This window comes from Apium graveolens, chromosome 8, assembly GCF_009905375.1.
Source record: "Apium graveolens cultivar Ventura chromosome 8, ASM990537v1, whole genome shotgun sequence".
Classification (NCBI taxonomy): Eukaryota; Viridiplantae; Streptophyta; class Magnoliopsida; order Apiales; family Apiaceae; genus Apium; species Apium graveolens.
The window spans coordinates 154,558,743-154,568,925 of NC_133654.1; the positions used below are offsets into that span (position 1 = coordinate 154,558,743).

The following is a 10,183-nucleotide window of genomic DNA, read 5'->3' on the forward strand; positions in this document are numbered from 1 at the left end:
ATGATACTATTTTAACCCAATTATAAATGATTTGATAATTGGTACTTATATTTATTTTATTAAGAATATAATAGTTTTATTATTATTTATATCATTTAAGAATATATAATTATAGTTTAATTTCTTAATTAATTAACTATTGTGTTTGTTATAAATTATTAGATATTATAGAAGAATAATAGAATAAATGAAATAACTATTGTGTTTTTGTTTGAAATACCGCGTATGTATGTAAATAATATAGAACATTGTTATAGTGATTTGACACCTATTATGATTTTTTTAATTTGTTTTTTGCTTTTTTAAATTTTTAATTGAATATTTATTTGATGTTAATATCTGATTTATTAAAAAATTAATGTAATTTATTTATATATTTTTTAGGTTTCTCTGTTTATGTATTTATTTTTTATTTGTTCATTTGGTTCTATAGCTTTTTGATATTTATGGAATATTTTATATATAAAAAGACTGAGTAGATTTTTTTAAGGTACTTTCAATAATGATTTTATTAATCGTCGTCAAACCATGTAACCGTACCATTTTTACTCCCTTGCACTAATTATATAGGTAATTTAACGAAACTGATGTCTGAATGACACTTGGCCCAGAAAGGATGTATGGAAATGAGCGGAGCTACATGGAGCAGCTGCAAAAGACTAATGATTAATCAGAAGATAAGACTCCAGATCACATGCCCCTCCGTAGCTTTCCTACCACCGACACAAACCTTTAATTGTACTTAACCGACAGCTTAACTTATCATATAGATTCGATCATCAAATATACGGTGCCACATGATATTTTTAAATAAATTAAAAGTCAGAAGTAAAAACATCAAGGGCAGAAATTAATTACGATCTTTTTAATAAAATAATTAAAACTATTACAACTAAAAATTTAAAAAATTATATTTATAATATTTTCAGATTTAAATTCCGTCAAATTTTATTATATTATAATTTATTCAGGTTCAAATTCCACGACAAGTTAACAACATCTATTAGATAAAATGATTGTGTAAAATAATATAAATTAATGATTATGTAAAATTTGTTGAACTTTAAAATAATGTGCTTGAATGAGACTGACTATAATATAAAAATTTATACTCACAGCTTACAGTTCTAGAGACATTCGACAAATTTAGTCAATTACCAATAGTTTTATCTAAAGGTTTTAGATGACTTTAATGTCTAAATTTATATAAATTATATATAATAATTGCCACTTAAGATATTTGTGTTAAGGCCAAAAACAAAAGTATGTATGTAATCCTTTGTTTCATTCAATTTTATACAACATTTTTTTAATATTGGGCATGAGGGTAGTTTTACGATTTTTTTTAATTTTATTTATTAAATCTTTAGCGTTAAATAAAAGAAATAATTTATAAAATGATATTTTAAAGAAGTGTAAATTCATGACTCCACTAGTCACCCCAATATATACTTCCTAAAAAAATAGATAAGTTTAATACTTCAAATATGTACAATTATATGGCATTTTATAAGTAATTGTAGTACTTCAAATTGATTAGACACTAGGTAATAGGGGTAATATTATGGAATAAGGATAAGAGTATTATTAATAGAATAAATATATGATCACATGAGGATGTTTCTTCAACTGTACGGGGGCATTTATGCTCCAAGTCTCCTGTCACATTCTCTTTGAACACTGTACAATATTGCCCCCATGTAAAAATATAAGTTAAAAAGTTTTGTAAGAATAGTTTAATTTCCTCTTTTTCGTCATCTATTAATTCTTAAAATTGATTTATCAAATCAAAATTTAGCAATTATTTAGCCATTGCAATTTTAATTAGTATTCCAAAATATTATTTTATTATTTCAATTAATACCAAATTACCTATTACAAAATTATCTTGCTTATAAATTTAATCAGCAATATTTACAATACTAATGACAATCATTAATGACTTTGAAGTTTAAATTCATTATAGAAAAATGTTAGGTTTGTGAAAAAAAAAATCCAAATATTTTCTACTGACTATACACATGATTTTCAATAATGCCACCTCTTTTATGGCTTTTTTTTTAATCATCACAGACTAATCATTGTTTCTTCAAATAACAGAACCAGCTTATTAGATGATTAGTACTTCTCATTGACATTATTGGTTTATAAGTGCACTGAGATAATATAGTATCAACGAGAATATAAAAATAGAAAAGATGTGACCATTATGGTAATTACATGCAAAAAGCTACTATATACTATGCTTGAAGAGGAGATGTATTTTGATGGTCTACATCTCTCAGTACCTTTATCTTCTGAAATAAAAGAGACAATCAGTCATCTACACATTTTTCCACAAACTCCAAAAAAATGGAACAAAGTAGCAAATCATTAGGCCTAATGGTAATTTACGGTACTCTTTTGGCTCTTGTATCTGTGTATATAGGATCTGTTGAAGCTTACAAGAACTACACAGTTGGTGATTCTCTGGGATGGTATGATACTCTTGAGAAGCCAAATGTCAATTATCAGAAATGGGTTGCTGGCAAGACTTTCAGTCTTGGAGATTTCCTTAGTACTCTCTCTATCCCTCCTCCTCTCTAACTATTTTAGACATCATATATGTTTACAAGATCATGCTTCAATAAGAATCCAGTAAGTGTGAACTGTGACAACCAAAGCAGATCACCGAAATCTCGAAATGATATATAAATATTTGGTGATTTGTGTAGTGGAATTTGGTGATATGGTTTGGTTCTCGTTTGAGCACATGCCTATGTACGCATGTCTTAATGATGGATCAGTAACTACACATATTTATGGATGCATTGCCTAATCTTAGGTGTTCTTCAATATAAACTCCTTGCTTGCTTGAGTTACAAGTGAGGGATCATACTATATTACCTAATAGCTATGCAATGATTTCCTGTGCTGCATGAGTTTGTCCAAGTCTATGTATATACATATATATTAGGATCAATCATCTAATCACAATCTTGATGTTTTGGGTGAAAGTTTGCTCTATCTTTACACTTTCTTGGTCTGTTTGTCATATAGAAGTAGATGGATAACTAACGACTTTTTGTTCACAAATGTCAAAAGGCCAAATACTGAGAAATGCATGAAACAGATGCTTATCAATCAAATTTTAATGCCATTCTCTTCATACTGTTAGTACTTGTTAATGCTTTCTTGTCACAGATCCAGACATGGTATATTTGGTAAAGAATTAACATATAAACCTTTTTCCTAATATTTCTTACAAGAAGTTATTTTCTTTAATTAATATATAAATTTTTCCTCCCTAGCAAAGTCAAAATATTCATACTTGTATATACAATTCAAAGCAAATGCTGGATTTGGTGAATGAAGTGACAGCTTAACCATCTCCTTGTTTCCTATACTCTGTATCCCACTATTTTTCCAGTAAAAGAAATCATGTATGCACATTATGATTCCCATGTAACTCATGACAGTCACAGAACAAGTGCAAGATTAGAAAACAAAATAAAAGACACAACCTGACAAAGATAATCCCTTAATAATGCATTAAACATTTCAACTTTTACCTACTGTCCTACTGACAACTACTATATTCCATTATTTCATTATTCAATTATCATGTTGTTTAGTTTGTAATGTTGCATACAGGACTTGACCAATTATAATTTGTAATGTTGGTAATGTTTATGCAGTTTTTAAAACAGACAGTAACCACTCTGTTATTCAGACCTACAACTTCACCACATACAAGCTCTGTGATTTTGATGATGCCTTGAGTAATGATACTACTCAATGGTCATCGACTGATCCATCAGCAGCGTCGCCAAATTCTGTCTACTTGCCTGTTCCGCTTGTCAAGGTCGGAATGACATATTTTTTCTCTAGTGATTATGACGGTGAACAATGCAAAAATGGCCAACATTTTAAGATAAATGTAACATACGGTCAAGGATTGCCTAAGAGTTTAAAAGAACCTGCTGATGAAGCTCCAGGACCCGCTGATCCAGAATCCGGTGATGACCAACCTACTCCTGCTACTTCAGTACCTTCCAGTTTTAATAATCCCCGTGACATAAGTAGCGATGATGATGATGACAAAGATGACAAGAAATCATCGGACTCAGTGTCACTAGCACCATTTTTGAAGCTCTATGGTGGGCTACTGAATGGATTCTTGGTTTTGATGGGGACTTTATACATATTTTAATGTTAAAGTTAGAGATTTTTTCATGATATTCTTTGTAATCATATAGGATGAGAGGAAGCAGAGTATCTATATTATCATGCATAACACAGAGTGATTGTATTTGTTTGTTTTGATATAGCAACAACATATTCAATGCTGTAAATTGAGTGTAATAAATTTGTCTTTGGCTCATGCTGCTCTCTGTTGCAATTTCCTAATTTCCATGTACTCAATAAAGCATCGGAATCTATGTCACCAGCAGCATTTTTAAGGTTTGATGTAGGGTACTAAATGGATTATTGGCTCTGTTGGGGATTGTATGCGTACTTTAAATGAACATCTTTCGTTAACAATGAGAGCTTCATAATTCTTTGAGTTACCAATAGTTAGTTGATGATTATGAATCTCAGAAGCAACTAAACATGGACGGGCAAGAGCCTGCAATATGAGGGAATGCAATCTTTTATTTGATTGTGCACACACTTGCAAGTGTAAATATATCTGAGAAATTTTATTGAATATGTAAGTTCCCAGATAGCTTCGGAGATGGTAAGCTCATCGATCTTATGTCCTCAATTAGCCTATCCAGATTACGACATGAACTCCCACCTTCAGTTACACTCTCTTTTGCCAATTTTGCAATCTTGTCAGCTGATTCTAGGAACTCAATCCTCCTGAATATCATAAGTTCCCTTACCATCTTCTCGATTATGATTCTATCAAACACATCTTTCATGTCAAGTCCAATTTTCCATACCGCATCAGTGTACCTACTAATCACTTGCTGATCCACAAAATGTGGCCAACAAATCATTGGCACACCCTCAACAATACTCTCTAGAGTTGAATTCCATCCACTATGCGTGAAAAATCCCCCAATTGCTTCATGGCGTAGCACCTCTTCCTGCGGTGCCCAACTAACAATACAGCCCCTCTCTTTTGTACACCTCTCCAAGAGTTCCACATCCTCAGTTGTTTCTCCAATAATAGATCCCTGGCGGATGATCCATAAGAATCGTGTTTCACTTTTCACTAAACCATGCCATAACTCCATCTTTTGGTTTATTGTGATGGCCACCTGACTCCCAAAGCTAACAAATATTACACTTCTTGGTAGTTGTGCATCGAGCCAGGTTAAGCAGCTCCTGTCTTCTTTCCAAAGACTATTTGTGGAATGAGGCCGTGGAGACTTTATGGATGCTGCAAGTTTTGTGTTGTAGAGTGAATGTAGAGGACCAACAGCATAGAGGTTCGGACAGAGAGTTCCAATTCGAGAGAGTACAGCTTTGTCTAGGTGTTCAAACGTGTTGAGTATGACGCCTGCTGCTTTGCGTAATTGCTTTACTTCTGTCAGTACCAACTGAATGGAAGGATCTGAAATGTCAGTAACTCGACAAAATTGAGGGAGATCACGACGCCGGATAAAGCTTTCCATGCCTGGTACACATCTTATACTAGCGTCCATGTCATCATCTAAAAAATGAGAACATAAGGGCATGATGAGTTATTCAGATTGACACTAAGACATAGGAGTAGTTAGCAAGTTTGACAAACCTGTAAAAGGAACCTCCCCTGTTTCAATGAGTTTAGGAAGGCATAAACAAGTCCAAACAGAACAAGGACCAGTTGTATCAAAGTAAAGAAGTGGAACATCAATTTGCTGTGCAATTTCAACAGCAAATCCTATAATGGCTTCGGAAATAATACATGTAACAGGTAAAGCAGCCTCGGAAGATTTGCTACTCAAGCTTCCACATTTTAGCCTCTCCATAAGAAGTGGCCGTACTACATTTACCATAGCATCCGTCATCTCGTAAAATTTATCAGCGCAGCGAGGGTGATCTTCCGGAAGGCCATCAGAGATAGTCTCGAAATGAAACCTTGGATATTGCAAAAAACGAGATTCAACATCTGTGTGGCGCAGGAGACGGCTGTGGAAATGGTCAATATTAAGAAATGTGACATGAAGATCAGCCATGCAAAGAAGCTCAGCTAGCTTTAGCATGCAATTGACAGGGCTTTGTAATGGTATTGGCATGATTAGAACATGGGGTGAGAGGATTTGATCTGCTTCATGTTCCATTACTTCACAAAATATTTCTAGATGCAGGCTTTGGCATGATGAATGAATATCCTATAAAGGACTGAAACTTACCCAGTTGACATTTTTTTAAGGCTATGCAATGCAACTTGTCCATGTCTTTACATAATAATTTTGGCGCCTTCTGATAAACTAACTCATGCTGTTCTGTACCAGTTTATTTTTTAAAATTACAAATAGCCCACTTGTGTGTGTGTGTCTGTGACTGTTTAGTTTATCACTAAATTTCGTTTGTCTGGTGACATGATCCACCATTAGCATAGCAAACTGCAGATAGCAAATGATTAATTACTCATTTGCAGACTTAACATCCTCAATATGCATGTTGAGCTGGAGGCGCAGGTTTCTTACTACTTTATTTGTTCAATTATCTAAGCATATTTAAGTGATAAAATGATCTTTCACGCCATTTCTGATTCTAAGGTACAATTGTTCTTCAGAATCAGGTATTATTTTATGAAGGGAGAGAGAGAGAGAGAGAGAGAGAGAGAGAGAGAGAGATCCATCCTCTCTTTGCATCATTTACATTGAAGCAGCCAAATGATTCTACATTTTGATGTACCATGCTTAATCTGATACTTCTTTTTGTTTTGCCTTTGCTGGAAGTGTACAAAGTACAGAAATATACATTTTAAAACAATTGGAAATGGATAGTATGTAAAGATATATATTCTCAAAGTAGACAGTGAGAGATAATTTTGGGAACTATCATATATTGGAGAGGTGCTCAACGACTAGGACAAAGACAGTATGGAGAGAACAAACTTCACTGAAAATTACAAAATAAGGCATAATCTTGGCAGTAACTTGTGGCCTTTCACTACAGTACTATTGTCCATTAGGCTGTTAGAAATAAAAATACATTCTGAAGTTTGATTTTTATTACAATTTGGAAAGATGAACCCTGTTGTTCTATTTCAGTAGTTTTTTTTTGCAAATCATAACGACGATGATTCAATCTCTTGCTGTGGTAAAAACAGTATGTTGCGAAGTGCCACATTATTCAGTTTAACATATTCAGAAAGTCTTGTTACAACTGAATGTAGACTTAAGTTAAATAATGTACGAGTCAATTTTGAGTCAGAGAGACATGAACTACTAGTTTCTGTATGGTAAATTCATCCTAGTCAATAATCGAGAGTGTTAGATTATTAGTGAAAATGAGTTTTTCTGTCGTTCCTGATATTGACTTACTTGTCAGAAGTAGTTTATAAATCAGAATCTATTTAGAAAGTTCACCTATATTCTTTGTTTTGGAATGAGGAGTAAATGGCAAGAAACTAGAGGGAGAGAGAATGCAAAAAATTTAGAATGTCTGAGTATTTGAATGGGCAGAAGACGACACACAGCGATATCTAAAGCTTCATATATAAATTTGCGAGGGGTCTGCAGTCTAGTGCATCAACTGCTTCTACAAACAAAACGCTCCTGTCTCCAATCGTTTTAAGTTCAAACAATGGTAAATCTAGCTCCAACAGATTAAGAAAAAAATTTAATTAGTTCAACTTTGTTCTGTTTATTTACTAATAGTTCTTTTACCATTATGGCATGAACAGGAGGAAGGAAAGTATGATTTGTTCTCACAGAGCACAACTAGGAGGGATGGAAAAGGCGGATATCGAGCAACCATGTTTGTCTATGGTAGGATTGGGATTTATTGTTTTGGACATTTCATCATTAACGTTTAGATGAATTAATCTACCATACTGATCGGATATCTTACTATATGATCTATATTTTTAATTTTTAAATTAGTGCTGGGATCCTTAGAGAACATTGGCTTCATTGCCAACATGGCCACATTGGTTCTTTACTTCCATCTGGAGATGCACTTTGATCTCTCAACTGCTGCCAATACTCTTACAAACTTCTTAGGCTCAACCTTCTTGCTCACGATCGTGGGAGGTTTCATCTCAGACACTTACTTGAACCGTCTATACACATGCTTACTCTTCGGACTCCTTGAGCTAATGGTATGTTTCCCTAGCAATATATGTTGAAATAGTCCTCTTGTCTCCAAGTTATTAATTCAAAATTTTTATCTTCTTCTTGGCCATCATATGTTTAGATGTTTTTATCTTTTGCTTTCACCTATCTATCTCTCTTCTCTTTTTTCGGTCCATATTCATGTCAAGCCCTTTCCAGTCAGGCATATGCCATGCAAGTATGTCAAAGACTAATAATCTTTTATTAACTTTCTGTTACAGGGTCTAACACTGCTAACTATACAAGCTTATTCTGATGACTTGCAACCTGATGCTTGCGGCGCTGAAAACTCTTCTTGCATCAAAGGTGTAGATGCTCTTATGTTTTATGTATCTCTATGCCTAATGGCACTAGGTGCGGGCGGACTTAAAGGATCTCTTCCTGCACTCGGTGCAGATCAGTTCGATGCTAAAGATCCCAAAGGAGCTCAATCCCTTGCAAGCTATTTCAGCTGGTATCAGCTAAGTGTAACCTTTGGATCCATCATCGGTGTGACTGGTGTTGTGCACGTCAGCATGAACATAGAATGGTATTGGGGATTTTTCATTGGCTTGGTAGCAGCTTTTGTGGGTTTTGTGGTGCTTGCACTGGGAAAGCCTTTCTACCGCATCCAACCCCTTGCCAGCAGCCCTATCATCAAGATTTTTCAAGTAATAGCAGTTGCAATTAAAAACAGAAGCTTGACATTACCGGATGACCATATGAAGCTACATGAGATTGAGGATACAGAAAGGGATATTTCTGATGTCAAGATTTTACATACTAACCAGTTTAGCATGCTAGACAAGGCGGCAATCATACCCGAGGGTATGAAACCAGAGCCATGGAAAGTCTGTACAGTCACTCAAGTAGAAGAAGTAAAGATTCTCACCAGAATGTTGCCAATAATAGCTAGTACAATTATCATGAACACATGTTTAGCACAATTGCAGACATTTTCGGTGATCCAAGGCATCTATACTGATCCCACTCTCGGTTCTCTAGAAATTCCTACTGCCTCTATTCCGGTCATTCCTCTGCTTTTCATGTCAATCCTCCTTCCAATCTATGAGTTCATTATCGTCCCGTTTGCCAGAAGGTTCACTGGCCACCCCAACGGAATCACACAGCTGCAACGCGTTGGGGTAGGCCTTGTTCTCTCCGTGATATCCATGGCTATAGCTGGCATTGTTGAGGTTAAGAGGAGAAATCAGTTCTATGAAAACCCATTACAGCGCATCAGTCTTTTTTGGCTAGCATTCCAGTACGGTGTGTTTGGGATTGCGGATATGTTTGCAATGGTTGGACTAATGGAGTTCTTCTACAAAGAAGCTCCGTCTGGGATGAGATCGCTTTCTACTTCGTTTGCACTCATTTCATTGTCCTTTGGCTACTTCTTAAGTACAGCATTCGTCAGCATCATAAACTCCGTAACCAAGAAAATTACACCAAGCAAACAAGGCTGGTTACATGGCCAGGATATAAACCACAACAATTTAAATCTGTTCTACTGGTTTTTAGCTATTATCAGTGCCCTTAACTTCGTAATTTACATCTATTGTGCTAAATGGTACAAATGCAAAGAAGAAACGCCTGAAGCTGAGCCCGATACAGAAGAAAAACTCAGGAATTGAAGACAGAAACCATCTATAAGTAAATAATTATGAGATAATGAGCTCGTTTATCACCCTGTACTGTTTGTAATAAATTAGATGGGATCGATACTAAGTTCTTTTTTTCTTTTTGCTTCATGTTTGTACTATATCATTGTAATTTGTAATACATGTACTGTTGGACAGGCTTTGGTTTAATCAAGCTGAACAAATGGCGACTTTGATGTCCATCTCTGTTAGGAAACAGGCTGCTATACCTGTGGAACTTTTACCACTATTCCTGCGAGATCATCATTTAAAATCCTTTTTCCCTTCAAATTTGAAACCGGTTAA

The 10,183-nt window shown here is 34.6% G+C and overlaps 3 protein-coding genes across 3 annotated transcripts; 2 read left to right on the plus strand and 1 right to left on the minus strand.

The window, feature by feature from the left end:
• Positions 1-2,257: 2,257 nt before the first annotated feature.
• Positions 2,258-4,363, plus strand: LOC141678248 (early nodulin-like protein 18). Its single transcript, XM_074484513.1, has 2 exons — positions 2,258-2,557; positions 3,678-4,363. The coding sequence occupies exons 1-2, from the start codon at positions 2,353-2,355 to the stop codon at positions 4,190-4,192; spliced, it is 720 nt and encodes a 239-aa protein (XP_074340614.1). The 5' UTR covers positions 2,258-2,352; the 3' UTR covers positions 4,193-4,363.
• Positions 4,364-6,266, minus strand: LOC141678247 (7-deoxyloganetic acid glucosyltransferase-like). The gene is made up of 2 exons (XM_074484512.1): positions 5,726-6,266; positions 4,364-5,644 (listed from the first exon to the last, which is right to left on the minus strand). The coding sequence occupies exons 1-2, from the start codon at positions 6,252-6,254 to the stop codon at positions 4,683-4,685; spliced, it is 1,491 nt and encodes a 496-aa protein (XP_074340613.1). The 5' UTR covers positions 6,255-6,266; the 3' UTR covers positions 4,364-4,682.
• A 955-nt stretch (positions 6,267-7,221) lies between these two features.
• Positions 7,222-9,871, plus strand: LOC141680080 (protein NRT1/ PTR FAMILY 4.5-like). The gene is made up of 4 exons (XM_074486401.1): positions 7,222-7,251; positions 7,829-7,913; positions 8,028-8,245; positions 8,480-9,871. The coding sequence occupies exons 1-4, from the start codon at positions 7,222-7,224 to the stop codon at positions 9,869-9,871; spliced, it is 1,725 nt and encodes a 574-aa protein (XP_074342502.1).
• Positions 9,872-10,183: the final 312 nt, after the last annotated feature.

What these genes read in the sequence shown, in the direction of transcription:
- LOC141678248 (XM_074484513.1), top strand. Translation starts at nt 2,353, where the DNA reads ATGGAACAAAGTAGCAAATCATTAGGCCTAATGGTAATTTACGGTACT. An exon ending in CAGTCTTGGAGATTTCCTTA is followed by an intron (nt 2,558 to 3,677) that starts GTACTCTCTCTA and finishes ATGTTTATGCAG; the next exon opens with TTTTTAAAACAGACAGTAAC.
- LOC141680080 (XM_074486401.1), top strand. Translation starts at nt 7,222, where the DNA reads ATGATTCAATCTCTTGCTGTGGTAAAAACA. An exon ending in CTCTTGCTGTGGTAAAAACA is followed by an intron (nt 7,252 to 7,828) that starts GTATGTTGCGAA and finishes TGGCATGAACAG; the next exon opens with GAGGAAGGAAAGTATGATTT. An exon ending in TCGGACTCCTTGAGCTAATG is followed by an intron (nt 8,246 to 8,479) that starts GTATGTTTCCCT and finishes TTTCTGTTACAG; the next exon opens with GGTCTAACACTGCTAACTAT.
- LOC141678247 (XM_074484512.1), bottom strand. Translation starts at nt 6,254, where the DNA reads ATGGAACATGAAGCAGATCAAATCCTCTCACCCCATGTTCTAATCATG. An exon ending in AGGGGAGGTTCCTTTTACAG is followed by an intron (nt 5,645 to 5,725) that starts GTTTGTCAAACT and finishes CTCATTTTTTAG; the next exon opens with ATGATGACATGGACGCTAGT.